The 24843-nt window shown below is 37.6% G+C and overlaps 1 protein-coding gene across 1 annotated transcript in view; it reads right to left on the reverse strand.

Annotated features, from left to right (window-relative positions):
• Positions 1–24843, reverse strand: part of DPYD (dihydropyrimidine dehydrogenase) — a gene marked incomplete at its 3' end in the record, with an annotated part of 286251 nt that overhangs the window by 64062 nt on the left and 197346 nt on the right. The window contains exon 14 of the mRNA XM_029083522.1: positions 1748–1816. Within this exon, the coding sequence (XP_028939355.1) occupies positions 1748–1816 (69 nt within the window). The remainder of the gene's footprint in view (positions 1–1747; positions 1817–24843) is intronic.

The raw sequence follows: 24843 nt of genomic DNA on the forward strand, positions 1-24843 counted from the left end.
TTCAGCAGCTCTCCGAGTGTGTGAGCAAGGGAAAAGGCATCCATCACTTTCAGGAACGCTCTACATCCCGGCCAGCTCTGCAAGCCCGGCCACGCCACACTGTTGCTGGTGCTGTCGGCCCCCATGACAAGCTGACCTTTTGTATGAATAGGTCGTCCTCCTGCTGAGAGGCACTGCAGTACCTGCTGGGGCTCCTGCTCTTTGGAAAGCCACTTCTATTACCTTCTGGGTAGGATCCTATGGATGTGATTAAATATCACTGCTCTTCAGTTGTGGATTCCAGAGCGCCCCAAACAAGCATGCTGCTCTCTGAAAAGTGGAGACTAACAACTACTTTGTGGAAGGAAGTATATCCCATACGTTACACATTATTAAGTGTATTTAAATAACTACGTTTTTCTAAAGGAGCAACATAAATACAAACAGAGATTGGAAATTTCTGTTTTAAGATTGGAAATTTGTGTTTTAAGATTGACTAGCAGTGCCACTGGATTAAAATAGAGGAGCAAACGGCACAGTAAAGCCATTCATCTTAGTCAGTTTAAAAGCGGTACTGCTCTTGTCAAGGGTGGATTCCACAAAAGATTTCATGGTCAATTAGGTAAATACAGGTACAAAATAGACTGGTGTTGAAGATCACCAAGCCAATTACTGATAATGTTTAATTTCACTTCCCTAAGTCCCCAAAGTGATTTTTTTCCCCCATAGGTATAAAATACCCAAAGAAAATAAAGAAGTATCTTCCCACATCACAATCTGAGTGCTGAGGACACTGTGAATAAAGAAACAACACTGTCCAAACATACACATTCAGCCATATGAAAACACAAATTCAAAATATCCCACACCAATAACTACAGATACATAAAAATATATATACAAAAAATATATACAATACTTACAAAATATTTAAATCTGAGCTAGTGCTAGCAATAATGATAAGCTATTTTTTTTCCTTGCTTATATTTATTAAAACCTTCTTTTATTGATCTGAAACTATGTTTTATATTTCCTCTAGATATTTTTTGTGCAAAAAAATCAGTTTTATTTAAAAAATAACAACTTTGTATTACATTCAGATATAGACACCTTTCTGAATGAAATTACTGCAGTCTTAATCAAGTATTTCTTATACTGTTCTCTATGGACACAGGTACATGTTTTTTACAGTTTTTTTTCCTTTAAATTGAATCGAAATTTCAGGTGCATAGTCTGTTTGCATTTGTGTAAGATCTGATTTATATAACAGGAAGCCTGCTGACTGCTGTTATATACTCTGGCTTTCTCTGCTATCATTTTTGAAAGTCTGTATTAAAACTAGAATAGCATCAAATGAGCCTTTTATACTTTAAATATTCAACAGTATTATATTCAAAATTTCTTCTGGTGCTGTCAAACTAGTGTGCCTGTAGGCAAGGTAAGATCAAGTTAGGCTCTCAGAGGTAGAATTAAATTTTATCAGGGTATCCATCATAATATACAGTTTGCTTAAAATGCAAATAAAAAGTATATAGATACAAAGACTAAAGGCTTTCCAGGTACTGCTTAAAAATCCAAGGGACCATTTTTATGGAACAGATTTCCTTTAAATTTACTTTTCCATCATTTTAATGAAAACACAGAACAAACAAATTATAATGGACATGCTTTAAATTCTCATTTCTCACTTTGAATCTATTTCTTATTGCAGCTCTTGTTTTTAAGGAGAATAAAAAAAGATGCAGAAACACATTTAGGAAACCATTACCTCAGCCATTTTTGAAAGTTCAGTCCAGTCCTCCCTGCTATAGCTGCACATGATACTGGCAATCAACATCTGAAAAGAATATAGATACAATCATTTTAAGCCATGTTACCAGATTTTGTCATATAGAATGTTATCATGACTCCAGACATTAACTACCACTACCTGCATACGGGAACTACTAGCTGTACACTACTAGCATGTGTAGTGAACTATTGCTGTATATTTCACTGAGGATGAGATATAATAAACAAAATCTATTTTATCCCTATTTTGTATGTCACTAAGGAAAATGAGCAGGTCTAGGCAAACACATAGAGGCCTTTGCATTCTCTTCGTCATGCAACAAAGCGAGAACAAAGGCTGCCATAGACACAGAGCCCACCAGGAAAGCTGCCAAGCAGACTTGTTCCTGAGGTCAGAGGAATTAAGTTATTTACTATTTATACAATGCCAAAAGTACTTGGGGCTCCTTAGAGGCAGGTAGGACACAAGTGCAAGAGTTTACAGCCTAATTTGGCAGCGCATGAACACAATATTCCAGCTGACTTCAGGAAGCCAAGATACACCAAAAGCAGACCCCTGGAATCTCTTACCGTGCAAGTTAAGGACAATGACAGGTAGCTAGGACTGTTTTGTGTAGAGGCAACCGGGAGGAGACTCGAAGGATGTGCGGAAAATCTGGGAGGACTGGGAGAATGGTACAGTGAAATGCCAGCTTTTGTTTTCCCACAATACAAATTTTATTTCCTATTTGCTGGCTGTGGTCCCAGCTCCCCAAGAGCTGTTTCTGTGTATTGCCTTTGCTCCTCACTGCACTGAGCAACTTTCAGGTCCAGGTTTTGCCTGTAACTGCCGCTGCCTCTAATACTGCTATTGCAGTTCAAGTTTTTAGGTAAAATATGTTCTAATAGGATTCTTCTGGGGGGGCAGCTAGACACATACCTTTCCAGTTGCACACAGTGCTATTCTATTTATTGTTAAATAAATGTTAAGTACTCCTCTGGGCAATGTCCAATTCAAGTAACAATGTTAATTTTTATTTAAGACTCAAACAAAATCATTTCTGGACCCATAAAAGATCATTAGACCCTGAAACTCTTAAGTTGATACATTCATGGTGAGATCAACAGAGAATTCAGTCCAGGAACTCCTGCATGTAGGACCTCTCAGAAGAATTAGGTTTTCAAGAAAAAAGCAACAGAGACCTATATGGCAGCAGCTAAAAGGTTGAATCGGGAAAACAAATCACAGACCTTATGAGGACACTACCGGCTCAGTCTGTATTCAAAGGAAACGCCACAAGAGGAGAATAGAAAAACATCTGGCCATGCTCTTGTTTATTTGGCCCTCTTATGTGAAACAAAACATAAGTTTCACATATAAGTTTGATTCACAGGTAGGATGAAATTTGGTTTTAATATTTTTTGCTTTCCAAGCAAGTTTTATTGTCAATATTAATATCTGGGATGAGCTTAACCTGTCACTCCCAGCCAGTATAACACTTCTCTTAAACTTTCCAATGCTGAGGGTTAATGACTCATTTGTATAAGGCAAAATGCCAAAAAGCATGGTGTAGAAAAACTGACAAATACATACAGTTGTTGGAAACTGTAAACTCCCAAATTCTCTCCATAAGAAGGATGAGATATTTAGTGCATTTAGAAGGGACGGAAATATCCTTAAAAACCAAAGGCAGCTATAGAGAACATTAGACATGGTAAGGTTACAATCTATTAATTTAAAAGGACAATACCACTTATCATAATCATTATTTCCATTGTTTTGCTGTGATGAATCTCTGACTATCAATCTATCACCAACCTACCTGCAGACTACCTCCCCATCCACCCTTGCATGATGGGAATCCTTTGAAAAGGAAACTATTTGACGAAGTGCCTGCCCTGCCTGCAAATGCCCATTTGTGTGCACCTCTGGCATAAATATAAGACCAAGCTTCTCATTAAACACACACAATCATTACTGGCCATGCTTTTATTCTCCTCTTGACAGAGAAAAAACCCTCTCTCCTATATCATATGTTTTTCTATTGTGAAATAACCTTATATAGCACTATAGGTCAAACGAAACAAAATTTTGCTCTATGTTCTATTTGATTATTCAAGATAATTTGAGTGCTCAGGAAATAAACATAAATCTCTTTAGAAAGATTTCAATAACTGTGGAAATTGTGAAAAATCAGTTTAAGAAAGCATGTATGAGAAAATTTAGAGTAAAAAACTAGTTAAAGTATGCATTAACTGAAAGTTAGCTAAAAATCATATCTTGTCAAATTCACACTTTTTATAAAATAACTAAAGCAAAAAAGCCCCCTACCTCAACTCAGACACTGACAACATGATAAGGATTTTCACAGTTGCAGTCACAATCCAAGTAGATCAGAAATCTACACAATTGAGCTTTAAAACAAACCAAATTTTTCAACAGGGAAAGTTGTAAGACAACAAGGATGGCTGACTACATTCGCAAGTAGCTGAGTTAGGTTATGTCAAGTGTTATTAATGAAATTTGAAAATTCTGCTGGGAGTGTACAAAAGAGGATGAACAAGATCTGTGATGTTTCAAAGAGCTGTTAATTAAGACAACATGTTTATTTAATATTGATTAGTTTTAGCATTCACGTTTAAAATTAAGTACATACTTTTGACAGAAGCAGTGGTTTACAAAAGAAAAATAACTGAAAGCAAAAATTACATTTCTGCCATGCCTGGTTTACATGAAAACCATGATCTCAGAAAGAATAATGAAAATTTAAAAATCGTAGGGACTATATTATCATTTTTTCTCCAGTGTTCTCTTATAACTTGAAATTAAATTTAATTCCTAGGTATAAACAGATCCCCCAGCATTTTATGTTAACAAAACTGTCCTTTCTCCAGTGACTATCCTTCCCCAAAATGCCTCTACAGTCTTTTCATTTGGAATCAGTACCCATGACAAAAAAAATAATAATTATTGTATGTGGACATTTAGGGGCACTATCTGTGATGTTTGAGGTTTGAATCCACTCCTAAAATCACATGCGGGAATTTATAAAGGAAGTGTAGAATATTATCTCCTATTACCTATAAAGAGAATAGCAAGAGACAAGTAACAATAACAACTGATAAAAATCAGAGTTTTTATTGGAAAGTAATAAACAGAAATTGTATCACATTTCAGCCGCTCAGTCTCTTCTCACTATTTTAATTTTTTTTCTTTTACATCTTTTGTGCCCACAATGCCATGTACCACATTACCACCCCTGCAACTTTAATAGCCCCAAACAACTCATATCTCATAAAGGTCCAGCTCACGGTCCGGCCCAGGATCATCCCTGGAGAGCACCTCCTTCCTCATGACTCCTGAAATTTGCAGTGGCAACCTGGCATGAGTTTAATTACAGTTGTTTGAACCACAAGTGCGAGGCCACACCATGCTTGCCCGACTTACAAAAGTAGACTACTGACAGATCTCACAATAAAGCTGCTGCTAAAGCATAGCAAGTGGTAAATGAAGGTTGACTAAATTGCAGCTTTGTCATAGCTTCAGAGAAGGCTGCCTGTGAAACCATGCATGATTGAAGCACAGTGGGATCCCTGGCCCCTTCCTTAGTGCAGATCACAAGTGCAGCTGGCATATGCTGTTCCCTCTTCTTCTTCATCCAAACTGCTATTTTGCCTGTTGTTGAAAGCTCCTGCCTACTCCGCCCTGCGTCAAGGAGCATGGTGGCCCTGCAGACAGCGCTCCCTCCCCCATGATCACTGTGACAGATGTCAGCAGATCACAAATGTCACAGTGACCAAGGTCTTTACACCCTGACATTGCACAAGGTGATAGATAATTTCCCCAAATACCTATAAAGGGACAAACACATGTTTATAACATCAGACACTGTTCTGTGTACAGGATTTTCTTGATAGTTCATGGAAGAAAAAGGTCTACAATAAAACTTTTATTTTTTGTTAGAGGGAGGGGAGATAGAAAAGGGAGGGTAAATAATGTACCATTTAGGATGTGGATTATAAAATGAATACACTGTTGCTAAAGCACCTAGTAAAAAGACAGATTTCACACAATTCTGTAACTAATGCATTAGTAGTTGTTCTACTTAAAAGGACACTGACAAGGCACTTCTCATAATCCTTAAAATATTTTTTCTCCCCGTTTATAATAATCCCCTGGAAGCTTAAACTAGAATCTATTTCCCTTGTGAATTTATTTTTTTTTTCTCTTCTATTATCTCTATGTGGATGTCTCATGAATGCAATAGCATTAAAAGAAATAAAAAGGATGAGGTTCACCACAGTGTATATTTTCAAGTGATCTTTCTTCCCTAACACATGGAATTCACTGGAAGAGGTTGCAAAACAAAAGGAAGGAGAAAAAAAAAAATAACTGGGCCTACTTTGGGTTAGACAATCCTGAGAACAACTTTTTGAAGCCAGACAGCAGTAAAACTCTAGGTAGGCAATTACCATTTGTCCTGTACTGCTCTGCAGGGAATAAGGGAGTTTCAGTACACTCAGAGAGTCTGAAAAAATCTCAGGGGGCTGGATTTAAACATGAACACTGTCAATGCCTGCAAATTTAAGAAAACTTCCCAACAGACACAATGGAATCATAATCCTCTACCCTCATGCCTGAAACAACCATATTTATTTTGGTCACCTAACACAGGCCATAGCCCGTATGTGTTCCTACCCTATTCTTCCAGGTCTGTGCATAATGTCCCTGCACTTCAGGAAATTCAGCCACTCATACGATTTCTGCTTTCTGTTCCCTGCCTGTCCCTTCTCATTGCGGCACCAGGCTTGAGGACAGTTCTGCACCAAGTGTCCATAGATGCTCCATTTAGACACTGCTGCTGGCCTCAACCTACACCCCCTTCTGCATTCTTAACACTTGCAAAAATCTCCAGGATTTTATTTTTGATGTGCACAGCCCTTGCAGAAATAGAAAGAGATCCTTAACATCGTCTTTAAGAGACTGTTCCCCTGAAAGCTGTAAAATCAAGAGGAGCTTTCAAGAAGGTTGAAGGACTGGTTTTGTCAGAGCTACCTGTTTGGGAAGCAGAGATACAGAACAGGATAATTGCTGCGGATAGAGGGAGTACAGAGACTGAAGACTACATTTAAGAACCAGATTTCAAAAACCCACAAAATTATTCTTTATCAGTCTAAACTTCAGAAGGTATTTGTGTTTGGGTCAGACAGAAAGACCTCAATCTTCCTTTCAAAACATGTTTCATTTTCCCAAACACCACAGTATAGCCTTGTCATACAACTTGCTTTATCTGAACAAATTCAAACATTTTTAACCAAAATTCCTCAGGAAGCATTTACTAGGAAGAAGCTCGGCACTGAAGATATAGTCATCCTAAAACAATGGCAAAAATAACATATTTAGTTCGTCACTCATCAGTGAAAAAGACACCTACATCTATACAAACACATTAGGACAGAAGAACTTCTTGGCAGCTGAATCATTATTGCACAGCATTAAAATCCCCCCTGTCTGTCTCAATGAGGGAAACGTGCACTCAGTTCTGACCCACACCATCTCTCACCCACATGCTGGAACAAGCTGACATACTCAGATCATTTCCTGAAGGGCCTGCACACATGTAGCTACAAGAGCATGTGGTCCAGCAGGTCATTGGTGAAAAGTTAATAAAGAACAGTTTACTGAGTACTCCTCAGCTATTTCAATGACATGATAAACAATCTTGTAAATATCTAATTGAAAAACACACATGCTGCATATAGACTTCTCATAGTTCTTTCACATATGAAAGAATGAAACATACAGACCACAGGCCAGATCTGCCACTAGTCAGCAGCTCTTAGAAGCAGTCTCAGTAGCAAAGAGCGAGCAGCAAAGGAATAAACAACAGCACCACAAGACTTTTTGGGTTGGTACAGATTTTTCCACCTTATTGAGACTTGCACCACTAGCCTGCCTCTGTAACCCTGCCTCTCGCACAATGGCAGGCTCAGGACAAGTCAACACTATGACACATCTTGCCAGTAGAAAGATTCTTGGAGGGTTACTGCTGCTCAGTGCCACTTGTGGCAGTCCTCTGCTTTTCCAAGTGGCTGATGGCTGATTAATAATCATCCTCAAAATCATCCAGCCAAATTACTAATGTACAGAACATTTCTAACGCCCACCTCAGCAGACAAGAGTACGACTGCAACAAATATTCTGTATTGCACAAACACACTAAAAAGTGCAGTACTGAAAAACAATGGGAGCACAAAGACTTACTGCTGTAAAAACAACCCTCTAGAAAACAGCATGATTTTGATGCCTTGTAGACCCAGAGAGGTTTCTTTTTTTCTGTACTTTCTTGTAATTTTTGATTTGTTGCAGAACTGAAATAAAAATAAGCTTCTTATTAAAAAACTACCTAGAACATCAAATCCCATGCAATAAGAAAGTTAACAATTGTAAACCCTGTCATGTCTCTGAGAAGCAGAGGAATTATCTTGTTATCAATTTAATAATGGAACATTGAAGTAAATGATGCCATCCACTGACACCAGTAACACTGTCTCTCCTGGGAAATTCATGTTGGTAGCAACTGTCAATCTAGATCGATATGGACATATTAAACACTGTACCTTCAGTCCATAAATCTATTCTTTCTATGCTGCCTTAATAAAAAGATTCTGCATGATGATAAAGACAACTAATGTAGAATGTCTTGACATTGCTGACCTATAATCCTGTTTCTCTTCTCTCTTCTTTTTTCAGGGAATGAAGAGTAATAATTTAACAATCTCCAGCCATGCATTGTTTTCCTCCTTAATTTAAATTAATTCCTCCTTAAAATAAATTTAAGATAATTTGATTAAATGAAAATAATACAAGTAGGAGATATTAGCATGTTTATTATTTAACTGTCTTTCTGTAGCAAACCTTCCAAATAAAGCCCCATCTTTACCTTGTTACTTTCTATTGAAATCTCCGGTTTGTTTTTCAAAGTGAAGTGGAAGTGAGATACAACAGATCAACACAAAAACAGGTCAAACATTATCAGCACACAAATAAATCAAGAGAAGATGATAGGAGTTTGAAAATACCACCATTTGCTCACCCTACTACACACACAAAATCAGCACAAGCAGAAAACAACAAGATTCTCTTCTCAGGCTAAACAGAGATGCTTTTTTTCAAAGGCTGTTAATTTCATATGATGACTCTATTTCTATCAATGAGATTCCATCTATTTAATGAGATTAAGTGATGGATGTCAGTAAGTACACTGGGTTATAGCTTCAAATTAGGGCCTAGAGTCGTTGGGATCTAATGTCCTCAGACAAATAAAAATCAAGGGTTATGAACAAACCCATTTCTTTGTAAAATAACAGAATGCTGTGGCTTTGATGGTAGCATGAAGATAAACAGATTGCTCTTTAGGACTGGCTGCACCTGTAGGAAAACAAGGGAGCAGCTTGGTGTTGTAAATGCCCTTCTGCCATGTGAGACTCAGCACCATATCAGCCACTATCAGGGCAGGAGTTGAGTTACCACGCCCTTGGCCCTGCCTGTACGCATAAATGTGCAGGCATAGATCATGCACATGGAAAGTATGGATACATGAAAAGCTAACTTTCCATTAAAACACTAAATGAGAGTCCTACCAACCTGGAATATGACTGAAAGCAAAATGAAGGGACAGGAAAAAAAAAAGAGACCTTCTGATGTACCTGTACCTTCTGTGCTTCAGGGCGCTCTTTAAGACATGATAATTCCTGAAGAGTGAAAAAGAGACCATGGAATACAAGTTCCCTGAAACAGATGTTTAATGCAAGAAAATATAGCACTTGTACAAAACACTTCAGGGATACTAAAATATTTTACATTACTAGAAAAAGTACGTCCATTTTATGATAGACTGTTGAAAATTTCAGTGCTTCAGATAAACCCTTCCGACTCCATTGAAAATTACCTATGTGGCTGAAGACTTCCATGGAAATTTGATAGAATCTTTGGGATTTTATTTTGCATAGGAAACCTACCCTAGTTCAACCTTTAGTCTCTTTGGTAATGAGTGAAAATGAATACATGGCTGAATGGAAATTAGCATTACTGAAAGTAAAAGATGCAAGTTAACAAAGGCTGAATCCAAGAGAAGAGTGAAGACAGATACTAATTTTCAGCAGTACTCCTAACAAACAATACCCACAAGCCCTTGTGGATCTGCCAGGCCCCTGCTGTATTTCTGTACTTTGCACGCTGATTTAATATAAAGAGAAAGCAGAGGAGGCCAATACAACATTGCAGAAGCTAACAGAAAAAGGATATATCTAATTCTACAGTATTTCGGATGCATCCTATGACCTGTAGCAAAAGCGTTACACCAGGTTGCTGACACATTATTGATTCTTAAGATCACAAATGGAAAACAAGTCTGGCAAAAGGTGGATTTTTTTCCTCCACCTTTAAAAATTTTTCTCTCATCAAATTATCTGCCCAGATAACACACAGTCCTTTTTAACACAGTTCTTTGAGCACCTCGCTAATTGCTACTGTTTATTTTCACAATAGCACAAGCAACTCTGTGCAGGTGCCCCTCTGTTCAAGGGCTGTAGGGTGCTCCAATGGAGGGAATGAGCAAGGAACCCTAAGATCCCTTCCAGTCTCTGGCTGCTTCTAGATACATGCAGATATATTTCCCTCATTACTCAGCAGCAAAGCTGCTTATTAGAAAACAAATTCAGTAGAAAATAAAAAGAGACAAAATGCACACTGAATAACTTTGTCAGAGTTCCCTAACTCCTGCATTCAGTCAGCTAGCAATTCCCCAGGTCAAATCTGTCTCTTTGCATCCCCAAGAACTCCATCCTATCTCTTCCCTTGTTGCATCATCCCCAGGGCTTCTTTTAATTTACTTCCTTAGATTTGAAGGCTCAAGAAAACTAGCAGTATCGGTGCCAGTAGAGGAGAAAAAATGTAGTGCAGAGAGGAGGGAGGAAAAAACCTCCCTTTTACACTTTAGAGCCCTGTGATCTGCTTCATCTTGTGACATTGCTGGTTCCAAAGCAATGCTTGGGAGGAATGAGTGACTTTGTCAGCTTGGTTGCATCCTCCACAACTCACCCACTCTCTCTCTGTGCACCATTATCCTTGTAGTGATATACTGAAAAACACTGGAAATTTACCTGATTTTGCACAAACAGCTCTTAGGGTAGGCTGTTCTCGTAGATGAGGGCATGGTCATTAAGAAGGTGTGTGAGAACAGGCTGTAAGACTTGTACTTTCTTCAGGAAACTATCTCAGGGCTTTACAGGCCAGCTGCATGGGGGAGACCTGTCAGCTCCTCATACTATTCTCTCCTGCCTGGCCTAGGAATTGGACTTCACAAAGAGGAGAGTTTCCTCACACTCCAAAACCTGCCTGTTTAATTGGACAGATTCACCTCATGAAAGGAGAAAATTTGCAAATTTTTGGCTGGAAAACAGGGGATCTTTCCATTGTCCAGAAAAGGAACAGCGAGACCCACTCCCACCAGAAATTAACTTACAAAAAGTTTTTCTGGATTATTTTCCTGTTGGAAAACATAGAGAAAAAAAACCCTGTTCTATCTATTGAGCTTCATTTTCTTCTGTTACCTTTGCCTATGTCCTCCAGACACTAGAATAATTCTTTTGAAGAATCCACTTCTTTGGGCATCCTCTACAAATCTATATACTTTTCAACGCATGGTCTGATTTCATGACCTCACCTCCTGAGCTTCCTTGCCAACCTGAATTTTCCTATAAACCCTCCCTGCAAAAATACACATGATCAACATGAATTATTGCCTCCATTCTCTTCAGTATCTCTTTATACTCTTGCATCAAGCAGAGAGTCACCTATCTTTACCAATTCTGATATTAAGCCTACCAAGCCCTCCCCAGGCATAGGAACCTGCTGCAGTATGGTATTTGTTCAAACCTGTCTTTTATCTCTATGCTTTGCCTTCTCCTCTCTCATACAATCTTCAAGCTATCATCTTTGCTCTCTTGAGATCTGTTTCATTGCTGTCTCCATTGTCTCTTCCTGTGATCTTGCAGGGCCAATGTGTTTATTTTTCTTCATTGTTACCAACCTTCAGATTTTGCTCTCTCTCTCATCGTGTACTAAAGCAAACATAGTCTTCAGTTCTACCTTTTCTGTCTCTATTTCAGATCATACAGCTCTGCTTTTTAATAACACTCAGCTGTTATTGAGAGACAAATCACACCCACAGCCTAGGAGCCAGGGCATCTCCACAACTACAACGTGCCATCCACCTCTCCCACACACAATGCACAAACCTGAAATTGAAACAAAGCCAAATTCCAGATGCATTCACATACATTCATTGATTCCTACCCAGCTTTCACCTCTCCAAATGAACAAGAGCCCTCCTGACCTGGTGGAAGACCATTACTTCTCATTAGACCCATGTTGATGCAAGCCCTAGGCTCACTTAACAACAAACCTGTATCAACAGTAGCATTTCTTATACAAAATTGATTCTTGTGCTTTTCAAATGATGAGCAATAAATTAGCACTTGATAGCTTCTTGCCAGTAAAATATTTTAGGAATTTTTAAAAAGGAAAAGAGAGAAGATTAAAAGTTGAGGCAAGCAAGAAACATGCTTTGTGGACTATACAAAAACTTTTAAAAATAAATAAATATTTTAATTTGGAAAAGATGTTTCATATATAAATATTTATATAGAGAACATTATATTAAAAGAGTCCCTTAGAAAAGAAAGAAACTCTGCTTTCTGTCAGGCACAGGAATTTTCAAGAAGTAAAGATGAAAATCCATATTTTCTGTTGAAATTTATCTCTTCATAGATCCTTCTTATTATCCCCTGGTATCTCCCAGCTAGGCCAAAAACTCAGCGAACAACAGTACCACTATCCACCAAACCTCATGATGGCAGGTCTTCAGTGCTCCCATCCGAGATATGATCAGAAAACCTCATGAGTGAGAGACATGCAGACATTATGATTTACTTAAGTAGCTAACTGTTATGTCTGATGACCCAAGTAGTTTTTTGGCTACATTCCAGTAGCAAAGAAGATACAAAATTAAGGGCTGGAAGTTGGCAGCTACCTTCAGACTAATCTTTCCTCTTCAACTGCCAGTTCCACCCACCTCTTCATCTTTTAGGAAAGCTTATCTGAAGATGTGGAGAAACTGAAAGAGGCCTTACAATTTTCACTAAATATTTGGATGCTTAATAAAATTGTTATCTAACTTGTTCAGCATAATGCTATCAGGTGAAATGTGGATGCCTCTAGCAGAATCAAAGGCAGAAGTCCTTCTAGGAACCAGAGGGGTGCTGATGGTACAACATTAAGAGAATGCAAATGTGAGTTACATCCATTTTTAATGTCCATGCTTCACTTTGAGATGCACATACTGCTCACAGGTAAGAATCTGGGGTACCTACAAAATTCACATAACCTTTAGGTACTCTCACCTGAGCTGTAGTTAACTTAAAGGAAATATTCTGCAAGTGTATTGATTTTAATAATGGTGGTATATCTCTCATAAATGGCTAAGTGGTCAAGAATAAGTCTATCAAGTTCTTACACTGCAAGCAAATTGCCACAGATTTTTAGAAATGTTACCCTGAAATTTAGGAATAGAGTTTCAACATAATTTTTTTCCAAACCTAAGACCTTAAGTAGCTGTTATGTATAGACAGAAACAATCAATGTAACTACGATTTTATAACAAAAATGTTAAACATAAAGAGAATTAGAAGAAAATGAAACTTCAAATAGATTAGGAATCCTGAGCTTAAAATATATGAGAAAGATGTAAAAATAAACCAGTGAAAAAACATCCAGGGATTTGTGAGACTGAGGTGTGCAGTGGCAGGAAATAGGATAAGAAAGTACTCTGTTGTTTTCTTAGAGTTTACATTTAACTTATGTGGCTCATAATAAAGGATGTAATTAGGTCTAATTTAAAGAAATATTTAAAATAATTTTTTGGGTTTAAGTGTTCAGAAAATATGTACTTACTGTCACATTTTTCCTTCAGCAGTTAAAAGAATATACCATCTCCACTAGCTATGAACACAAGGTTTAGATGCACAAGTTACTGTTGATTTATGAGTTACCAGCAATTGGCACACCTGCAGCAATCGCCTGCTTCAGTGCTCTTTCAAACCCCATAAAATAAAAGGTAAGTCCAGTTAGCCATGTCCAGAATTAAAGAAATCCATATTAGCTTGAATTAGCTTGTATTTGCTGCAAGTTATAAATATGCATATGGGTAGTTACCATACTGACACACAGTAATTTGCTATCCCACAGTAATTTGTTGGCATGTCTGTGTTCACATAACAGTATATCAGACTAATACTATATGAAAAGAGAAAGAGTTTTGCTTTTTGTGTCCTGCTGACAACCTGATTTTGCAGGTTTGGCAGTTGCTATTTAACCTTAATAGCAAGTACAGTTTATTAGTTTCAACCAGAACATTAAAAAGAAATGAAAATGTAAAATCAGGGTGAACTGAGAGCATAAGAAAATAAGAAAAGATCTAGCATAAGATACAGGAATTTTGGTAAAGAAGACTATGTAAATGTTCATGATCATAGTTCTAAAACTCAATGTGCATAAAAAGTTCAGAAGCTATCAGCAGCATTAAGGGTGCAGATTAAGATCAGTTCAGAGCCCACTAAGAATTCTCCTAATCTACATGTTCCTCCCAGTGGATAAGGAAAAAAAAAATAAAATCTTGGAACACTTTATTCCCACATTTCATTCTGAATTTGAGATCTTTCCGTAGCCCCTCTCCCCAGAAAGCACAGGAGCTGGGATATAGTCCAGCTGCTGTCAATCAGACTGAAGAGCTGGCTGTAATTGTGAAGATTCAAGCATGTGCCTCTGCCTTTCTTATCTAAGCTAGAACATGTCTGCATAGAGCCAGCTCTCCTACTATCGATGGAGTTCATATCACTAAAGTAAACTCTTTACTTGCTCCTGAACAAAAATAAACTGTTTGATGGTATAACTGCATCTACACTAGGGTTCTGCCAGGACAGCAGTTAGATGCGATTTTATTTTTAGTATTCCTAGCCTACATAAGTATGTGAGCAAGACTTTTAAATATAGACCTAGCCTTTATATTTTTTCTTCATTAGAACTCTAGCAGAGTGCCTAAAATGTAAACCACACAACAGAAATTAACTGCAGAATATGGCCTACAAGAACAGCACATACTTACTAATTTTATCAGGTATAAATTTGCTTTCTTCTTATTATTGTAATATACATTACATAAAAGAGAAAAAGCAGAATCATCTAAATTACATATATTCAGTGCCTCATAAAGGACTAAAATCATATCACAGCCAGTATAAATGAATGTCAAAGCTACTGTGCATTTCAAAAGACCAAATTTTGTAATTTACCCAATTGCCTATGACAAATATGAAATGGAAATTGGGGAGGAGTATTTGGGGGATAAAGGTTTTGCACAGGTAATTAGGCTAGTAGAATTTTGTCATTCTTACAAACTTTAGCTTTTAATTTTGATGGATCATTGACTGTTAACAATTTTAAAATTTTGCCATTTTTGGGTTTATTTTTTAACATTGCCACAAGGTCATTTTCTCCCCATCCAATGGCAACATCTACATCCTAATATTAACACAATAACTATCCAGAAAAGGGCATTTCCCAGGGAGGAATGACTGGCTGGGAGGAGTTGATGGCCTGAGGCACTGCTGAGGGCCATTAACCCTGGCCGGTTATTAATCGCCAGGAAATGCCCTGCACCAAGGTTGTTATTGCTATTTTAAGCACAGACTGGGGGGCTGAAATGGACATCTTAGTGTACAGATTTTTTTAACACATGATGCAATTTCCTTCATTGCCATTTATGGAGGACAGTTCTAGAAAGAATGAATGCTCTGCCTGATACCCAGCCGGATTTCACAGATCATTTTGCAGCACTCTATTGTGCACACAGTAACTTACCAAACAGAGAAAACAGTTGGGGATTTTAAGAGCTTTTCTTTTCTCTCTAAATAATAGTCTGCATAGAAAAATAAAAGTAAATTCAAACCTTAACAAGATGAACAAAAATATGCAACTCTTCATGTCACTGTCAGCAGAATCACATTCCAGAAATATCTTTTTAATCACTCTGTCTTTATGTTTAGTGCATTTCCTTTGTCGATACTACTTAATGGCCATTCACATATCTCTTCAAGAAAAGGAATTCTTAGCAGCAACAGCCCAAGCACATCCTGAACCAGCTTGAGCTGATGCTAGCCATTAAGGAGTTTGTCTTTTCCAATAATCAAGCAGATTGGGTCATTTTGTAGGAGATGGTTGGTGAAGTATTTCAGAAAGTGCTTTAATTTTCTCCTAGTTCTCACCCTAAGGCTAAAATTTTAAAGATGCACTCATTGCCCTCACGGAACTGTGAAAATTGTTCTTTTCTTGCAGGGATCAATAACTCACTTTCCAAATCAAAAGGATATTCTTAGTATATGTCCAAATAGTCCTCTGCCTTCCTGAACTACTTACTATTTGTCAAACCTTAGTCGTGAAAGAAAAACACACAAAATAAGTCATGGCATAGGAAGAAAGTACAGTTCTGCATTAAACTAGCTTGACAGGTTTCTCAACAAAGCTGGGGTTTCTAAGTGCAAAACATAAAAGATCTTCTCACATTTCTCCTCAAGGTCCTAATTTGTCACCACAAACATATCCATCTGAACCATAGATTGATTGTAGAAATCTCACTGAATATACCGTGAGGTTCTATTTTCTGTTACAAATTGCAATTTCCAGCAAAAGATATGTGCTTTCTTAAAATTCCTTCAAATTGATGGTCAGAGTGAGTGTTTCCACCTTCTTCCCAGATTAATAACCATACTCTTAAAAATTAATAATAAAACACTAAAATTAATATTTTAACACTTGGGACCAATCAGCATGACATGTACTGCATGATCATTTGAACATGCATGAACAGACATCGTCACTGGGTAAATTTTTAGCAGACTTTCTTGTTTTTCTATAGATAGGATCATCTGTGGTGACCCTCTGGAAATGCAGCCTTTCAAATCTTAGTAAATTGAAGACAGCACTTGAATTACAAAATCCTTAGCACATAATTTCAAACTAGTACAAAATATATCTTCATCTCAGCTTGAGTTCAAGTATGTAGTTACATGCTAATCAGGTTATCAAAATGTAATATAGGCACAATGGTCCAAAGGCTGAGACAGGACTGGGAGGCAAGAGAGGGTTTCTGATCCTGTTTACAAATCTAACAGCTCTTCTTTGTGTATCAACAATGTAAACCTGCAGGAATGGGCTACATAGCTCAGTATCCTCTCTTTGACACGCACCAGCAACAGCTCTATAGGAGAAGATTACAGTAGTATTTCCGTAGAAAACTCTCCTAGCTTATAAGAAATCTGTGGCACATGAATTCCCTGAGCCAGAGGTGATGTACTCCACAGGCTTCTCCAAATAGTTTTTCCAGTTGGTTCTTTCTGAACCCATATGTACCTCTGGCACCAGCAATGCCCTCTGAGAACAAGCCCCACAGCCACAGTGGCACATGGTGAAGTGTCTCCTACTGCTCATTTCCACCTATCAACCCTCTGGTTCCAATCCAGTTGCACCCTTACTGAGACAGAAAAATCTGAACCACACAGTATTATTCAAAATGTGGAAATAAAATGAATCCATATACTGGCATAATGATGGTTTTGCTTTGTTCTCCCTTCCTTTCCCAGAAACTCTGTTTGGTATGCTTTATTTCAACGCATTAAGCTAAGATATTCACAGTGCTCTCTACTGTAACCCAAGTATAGGTAGCTTAGAATCAATCACTGTATATATAAATTTAGTACTGTTTTATCCTATGTGCATACTATATTTATCTTAATTTAATTTTATCTGGCAATCTGGCACTTCATTGGTCAGTCACTCAGTAATGCAAGATCCTTCACAACCCTTTATAGTCAGCTCTCATCTTTATCTCCCTACAATACTTACTACTACCACCAAAGTTTACATTCTTAAAATTCTCTCTCGTTTCCAGATTGTTAATAAACATTTTAAATAGCACAGAACATAGGACAGATCTCTAGGGAATTTTACTGAAGCTCTCTATCCACTGTGAAAATTGAGTATTTATTCCTTAATATTGTTTCCTATGTTTACCTAGTTATCTATTCATGTGAGGTTCTTCCCTCTAAATCTTATGGTAACTTAATTTCTTTTGAGGGACCCTATCAAAGGCTTTCAGAAACCCAAGCTCACTTTTATCAGCTGAGTCTCTCTTGATGTCCTCAAAGAACTTTTTTTAAGGCATGGCATACTACATACTTTACTTTTTTTTCTTTTTACTAATTCTATTTTTCAGAATAGCTTCTATCAATTTGCATACAAGGATAGATGATTTAAGGTCTGTAGTTCGCCTGATCTCTCCCAGATAAGAGGTGTTACATTGACCATGTGCCAGTTCTCTGCTACTTTTCAAGCTTCAAACAGATCTGCTATAGTCAACAGTACTATCGAAAAATGCTGATGATAAATAAGAATTTTCCTGTATTTTCTCTCTCTCTCTCTTTTTTTTTTTTTTTACTAAAACCTATGCCTCAATAAGTGAAAATTTACAGCACTATATTTTGTAGCTCAGTCCCATATCTATTAATATTTGGGTCATATGAAGCTTGAACATTTTTTATGCCTTGTGGAGGAACCTTTCCCAGAAAATTTCCTTCCTTATACGCAAATGTGATCTCAAAGACCCAATACATCAACATTTCTGTTACTCGCCTCTGTTTTTGTTCACTTACTCTTGCAAATGGAAACTGCTGTGCCTACAGAAATGGATAGGCACTTCTGGTGCAAATCCACTGTATAAATCAGAGTTTTTGTTGAATTCCTCCTTAGACTGCACAGAAGAAAAATGTGCCCTGCTAGTTCTCAAAGAGCTGAACCAGTATCAGGAGCAATGAGGACATCCTCAGGACATGGGAGAGTGAAAGCTGCCCTGGAATATATGGAGGTACGTTGTTTAATGCATTTGCTCTTCCTTTATGTCAGCTCTTTTCTCTCCCTGTTCTAGGAAGCATCTTTCTGTGCTGTTTTCCACTCTCTCCCTTCCTTGTGGTGAAGGATGAAGAGAAAAAGGGAAAGTGATCATATGCTATGAGGCCTCTTCCCTTCTACCCACCACAGCAGTCATTGGAAATTGAGGAGTCAGCCATTCCTGCACTACACAGTAGCTGGGGCCAAGTGGTTTAGTTTCTGGGCAAGGTAACTAGTGTGAATGCCTTATTCCAAACTCTCCCTCCTTCTTCAGCTAGGATTTCCTCTGATGTTAAGGGACTAGGCCTACTGCCAGTTTTCTGTAGTAAAAGGGATCTTTTCCATATGGTGAATTTAACAACTGCTGTGTAGGTTTTTTCACCTCCTACCAAGCATCCATGATGGCTGGCTTTGGGAAGTTTAAGCTGCAGCAATAACAACTTCTGGAGTCTCTTAATGTGATTTGCAGATCTGAAATTCAGATAAGGGAATCCAGGTAGCTGTTTTGCACTGCTGGCCAGTTCCATGATATGGAGCATGCAAGCTTCTGGGCAGACCAGCTTGTGGCTCCCTCCCCTTAGGCTCTGTCCTTTTCAGTTCATGCAGAAAAGCCTCTTGGCTTTCAGCAAGGGTCCTCTGATAGCCTGAGAACGCATGGCGTGTACCCTCCCTGTCCAGGTCCACAATACACTGGTTGCTGTTGGTACTAAGTGAGGTCTATGTGGGCACAGCCCTACTTGGTTGTTTAGAAATGCTTTATTCCAAATTTGTAGGTGGTGTGGCTTGTCAAGATGTCTGTGACTTATCATGTGGATGCAGACCTCAGTAGGTATTTGGAGTATTTTTGTGATGGAAAGGCCAAGCTAGCCCTAGAAATAGCCAGCCTAATATTAGCTAGCCCAATACTAGCCCTAGAAAAAGCAGGCATTTATGGAGAGGAGCTGGTTCATAATTTGATATTCACTTCTTCTGAACATGACTCCTGCAAAGATGAAGGTTCTGCCTTTCATCTCACCACATTACCTATATCACAAACGCTATTCCAAGTTCCCAAATATTTCAAATTTGAAACCCAAATGATAAAACAAAGTATTATCTTTTATAAACTGAATCAAGTCAGTGACTGGTATCTTGAAATGTAAATATTATATACTTTACATAACATCCCACAGACCTCTGAACCCCCATCAAAAATAAAAGCTATAATAATGTCTGCAAAAATACACGAATTATTCCTAATACATCTAGTGAAAAAGCCAACTTTGACCTTTTCCTTACAGTAAAGCTGTGAAGTTTATGATTCCTCTGTATTATCTTAAAAAAAATTCCACCTAATGTCCCTTAATTTTATGTCTCAAAGGAGATCTACAGCAATTTTAGACATTTTGGTCAATTCCTCTCAGTAACCAAATTACAAGGTCTACTATTAGTGCAGACTTAGAGAGGTAAAAGTTTATATAAATACACAAACGTTTACATTCTGTACACGAAACTTGCTATTAAAACCAGAGTTGGTCCTACACATAAGCTTGATACATATGACCCCCCTTCAGGGATCACTTCAGCAAACTAATCAAACCTCTCCATGTAAACCATCCAAAGTACTACTATTGCTGTTGCTAATCTATTTCTATTCATCTTATAACTTCAGGAAAACTTTTTGAAATTGCTTTTTTCTGCACCAAGTTATTTACAGGAGCAAGGCACTCCCTTATGCCTGATCAATTGTATTTTTATGCTCTGTAACCCCTCATTGCCTCCTGCTCTTACAGAGTAGAATTAGAACGAGTCTGGCTTTGTTACCTAAATTTAAAACCAAAAACAAACCAAACACCAAAACCCCAAACACCAAAATTTAATAAAATCTAATAAAAACCTAATTACACCATTCCAGGAGATTTAAAAACATTAAAAAAACCCCAAACCAATGCTACTAAGAAGTCAGTTATCAGCCTGAGATCAAGTGACCTGTTCTTGCATGCTCTCTAGCATGGCCCTTTACCTGTACTGCTGTGACCTCCTGCATGAGCTCAGACGCAAACTAATTTGTATATTGAGGTTTTTCATGAGTTTGATTACTTTCTTATCATCTACAGGGCACCAATTACAGTTTTGGGAAGGTGAAAAAAGACTACCTGGCATCATCTACCTGGCATTACTGAACCCTCAGTTCGCACTTTTCTGCAGAGAAGTGTTTTACCACTTTCAAACCTTGTTCTTCTCAAGCTTATTCTTCCCAGTGCAGATGTTAAAAAGGTTTCAGGGTAATATGAAACTTTAAAATATTTGGCCAACTACTAGGTAGTATAAATAATATAGACATGCTTATGAGACTGGGAGAATAGACATCTGTGTAAGGAGGTGATTTACTAACTCAAATGAGAAGGCCAAGCTATGGTAAAGAGAAGATTTTGATGAGGAACAGGAGCAGTTTGCATGCTTTTTCTGATGAAACAAGCGCCACCACCAATAGATCCCAGGCCTTTGCAATCACCAAAAATGATCTGCATGATTGCTAGCTTCACTGTGCATACAGCTCATTGTTGTACTGGCACACAAACACACACTGCCAGTATTGGTACTCACAGTTCCCAGCACGGATAATGGCCATATTGTAGCTAATGTCAAGTATGTGAATATAAAATTTCAGGAGTAAGTTCTTTTCCAAGGTTTTATAGTTTTCTTCTCAGCTTTCCCAGTTGAGATTAAAGTTTGTAGACTTTTGCTAAAGTAAAAGTAATTTTTAATTTTTTTTTTTTGCACAGTTTTCATTCCTGATATCATCAGATGAGTTCTGCTTGGCCAAATTCATATTTCTTAAGTAAACTGATTTCTTGAATATACCATAAAATACCATTTTTTCAACCACATTTTGGCTGAAAAGTACATCAATACACCATAAATCAGTTATCTCCTTGGTAAGCAAAATATGAAAATATGTGGTAGTACTAGTGTTAGTTCTTTTGCCCCATTATCTAAAGCGCTTCAAATATCGCATGTCCTAATTACAGTCTAGTCTTTTTAAAACAAATTGACAACTTTATGCATTTCCCATTTGTGGTGGGTTGACCCTCATTGGCAGTTAAGCCTCCACCCAGCCACTTGTTCACTCTCCACCTCTACATCTCCCCTCTGACATTTCAAACCAGTCTAAGTAGGCCTTAGAAAGGGTAACTTTTCCTATTTCTCATTATGATGTTGAGATAATGTTTGTATTACATGGGAATAGCTTTCATGGGTCTTGGCCCAAAATGTAGCAGGGAGTAAAGAGAGAGACTACTAGACTATGATTATGTTTTCAGTAGTCATTCCTCTCAAATAAAGAGTAATTGAATCTCAATCTGAAAATTCAGATTATTTATATTTTTCTTTTACTTTTTTTCTGGAGTCTTAGATTACTATAGCGCTTTACAAGTAACCTTTTTTGAGGGAGTAGGGATGCAAAATTTGCCAATAAGGTGTTAGCTTTATACTAATTCAGGAGGGATATTTTAATATTACACTTAAGACTGAAATTAATAAAATGATTGTTTCATCTTTTCTCACTGTCAAGTTCTCAGTCTCTACTACTAAAGAACAAAAAAAATCCATTTCCCCCTTATTAATAATTGCACAGAATGACAAATCTTGTGGTATCAGATGCTATGTGTGGCCATAAGACCGAAAAATATAAATACTTAATAGAATCTCATAAAAACCCCTTAGTTAACCATGTAAGGAAGATGTTTGGACATCACAAAGGCAGGCCAATATAAATAAGTAAAACTACCGTATCTGGGAACATAAAAAGAAGATGACAAATACAAACAGACCAATTTTCTTCTCACTTTCACAGCTCTCTAACTGAAAAGATGTTTTCTTGGTATATAGGAAAGTAGTGGACACAGCATTTTTAAAACTGTCCCCTTTGAAAATTTAACAATAAACAACGCTGAATAATACTGTATGTTTTAAATAGACTCAACCAAGTTGCTGAAGTAATATCTTACTGAGATGTCTGAAGTGTCAGAAGGAAAACAATTCCATTTTTAACTGCAAATCATTTTAACAGAGAAGCGCCTGACTTAAAAAAAAAAATCTAAAAAAAGAACATCTTGGGCCTGTACTGTGCATGCCATCTAATTTATTTCTGTGTCTTTTCCGAAAAAACAGTCACAGTAATATTAAATTAACTCCATTTTAAAAAAGTCCCAAATTGAAAGAGGAAATATTTTTATTCTATTTCACAAGTAAACATAGAAAATGCAGGTACTTTCTGCTTTCTTCTCTGCTTGGACCCTTGAAAATATTTAGTTCACTGCCAGAGGCATTGAAGCAAGTTTCTGTTGGTGGCAGCTTTTGTCCTAGTCCACTTGACACAGATTTAGGGTTGAAGGGAGAAGCTAACAGAAGAGAAGCCTGGGAAAGACTGCCAGACAGAGATAATTGCAAGCTCCGAACAGGAACCAGGAGTCAGAAGAGCCAAAGAATGAGGCCACCCACAACAGGGGTGAAGATAGCATAAGGATGATGCTGGCTCCTGATCTATAGAGTCAACATGTCACAGTCACAGGACAGTATCCACTGAACTGTGCCTGGTGATCTTCTTTTGCACAACCCCTTGCAAAATTTAGTTTAAATTGTAGGTTTTGTTGGGGGAATTTATCTGCTCTTTTTGTGTTATAGTTAAATTCTTCCTAATGGCACAAGATAGGAAGCTGTCGTGGGATCATCTAGTGAAGTAGCAATTTCACTCATATTCTTTTCATCTGTAAGATAAATCTTACCTGAAATTACTTGTATTTCACAGCAAAAGCAATTATGTATAGATTTTGATTTGTTTTTAATATTTACTGTAGCAAGGTAAGGGTTTTTTACTGCAAACAGTTGTGTCCTCATCTCTGTTTGGCTTTCATTCGAGCAGAAAATGTCATTCTTTGCTTTTTAATTAGGTTCACCCAAACAGTTCTTAGAAACCATTTTTGGTTTTAATAAACCCCCCCCCAAAACACATTGAGTTTAAAAAGCCTTTCTAGAAGACTGAATGGGAATTGGGGGCGGGGGGAGAAATCTGTAAACTCTAATTACACAGAATATTTCAAAATGAGCATCAAGAGATTTCTACCCTGTGAACAAAAATCTGTCTTCAGTTAGCAACAAATTTACCATTATCATTATGACAGTTCTTAGATGAGTTCACGGGTGCATTTTAAAAATCCCTGTGAGCAAAGCCAAGGTCTACTGCTGGTGCTGCTTCCCCTGTGCCTACGCAGCCATTAGCAACCTCAAAGATGCCACAGCAGCAGCCACAGCCAATGTGCAGGAGTTGAATTCACATCTCAAAGTAATAACTCAGTGAGGGATGATCAGAAGATGCTCACTCTGGGAACTATGGAAGAGTGGGACGTCTTCATCCCACACAAGAGACTAGGTCTCAGAAAATTCAAATTTTCCTTTTGAAATTGTTGTTAGTGCAGTTGCTCACAGAAGAGAACAGTTTGGTCTGAAGCACAAAATGCTGCAATAGATTTTTGGTGAAGACTGCAATGGGAGAGCATTCCCACAGAAGAAATGGTCAATGGTCTGCCTACAAGCAATATCCAGGACTTTGTCAAAGGATAGCAAAATCGAAATAAAAGAATTGCAATATTATCTTTTGGTTCACACTTTCACTATTACGAAGCCCAGTCAGTATATAAAGTGACATGAACCTCAGCAAAGAAACACATGGTCCACCCATAGTGAAGCAGGATATTAAACATGCAGCACTTAACTTTTACTATCAATACAATGTGTTTAAATATTTTTATACTTGCTGATGTGTACGTTTAAACTCCAGGAATAAGGGAAAAAACCCATCTTATTGTCTTCATGCCATAATATACTCACTTATTCACTTATTTTGTTCATAGCTGAACCATGGAGATAATAACTTCAAGACAGAAGCTATGTAAGCTCTGGGATTTCTAGCTCTATCTGTTTGTGATAATGATTGACGTGAATTTTACTTTCCACGTCATTGTTCTTATTCACTAGAACAGTAGCTGAAAACC

The sequence above is a fragment of the Antrostomus carolinensis genome, unplaced genomic scaffold, assembly GCF_000700745.2.
Source record: "Antrostomus carolinensis isolate BGI_N321 unplaced genomic scaffold, ASM70074v2 scaffold2832, whole genome shotgun sequence".
NCBI lineage: Eukaryota > Metazoa > Chordata > Aves > Caprimulgiformes > Caprimulgidae > Antrostomus > Antrostomus carolinensis.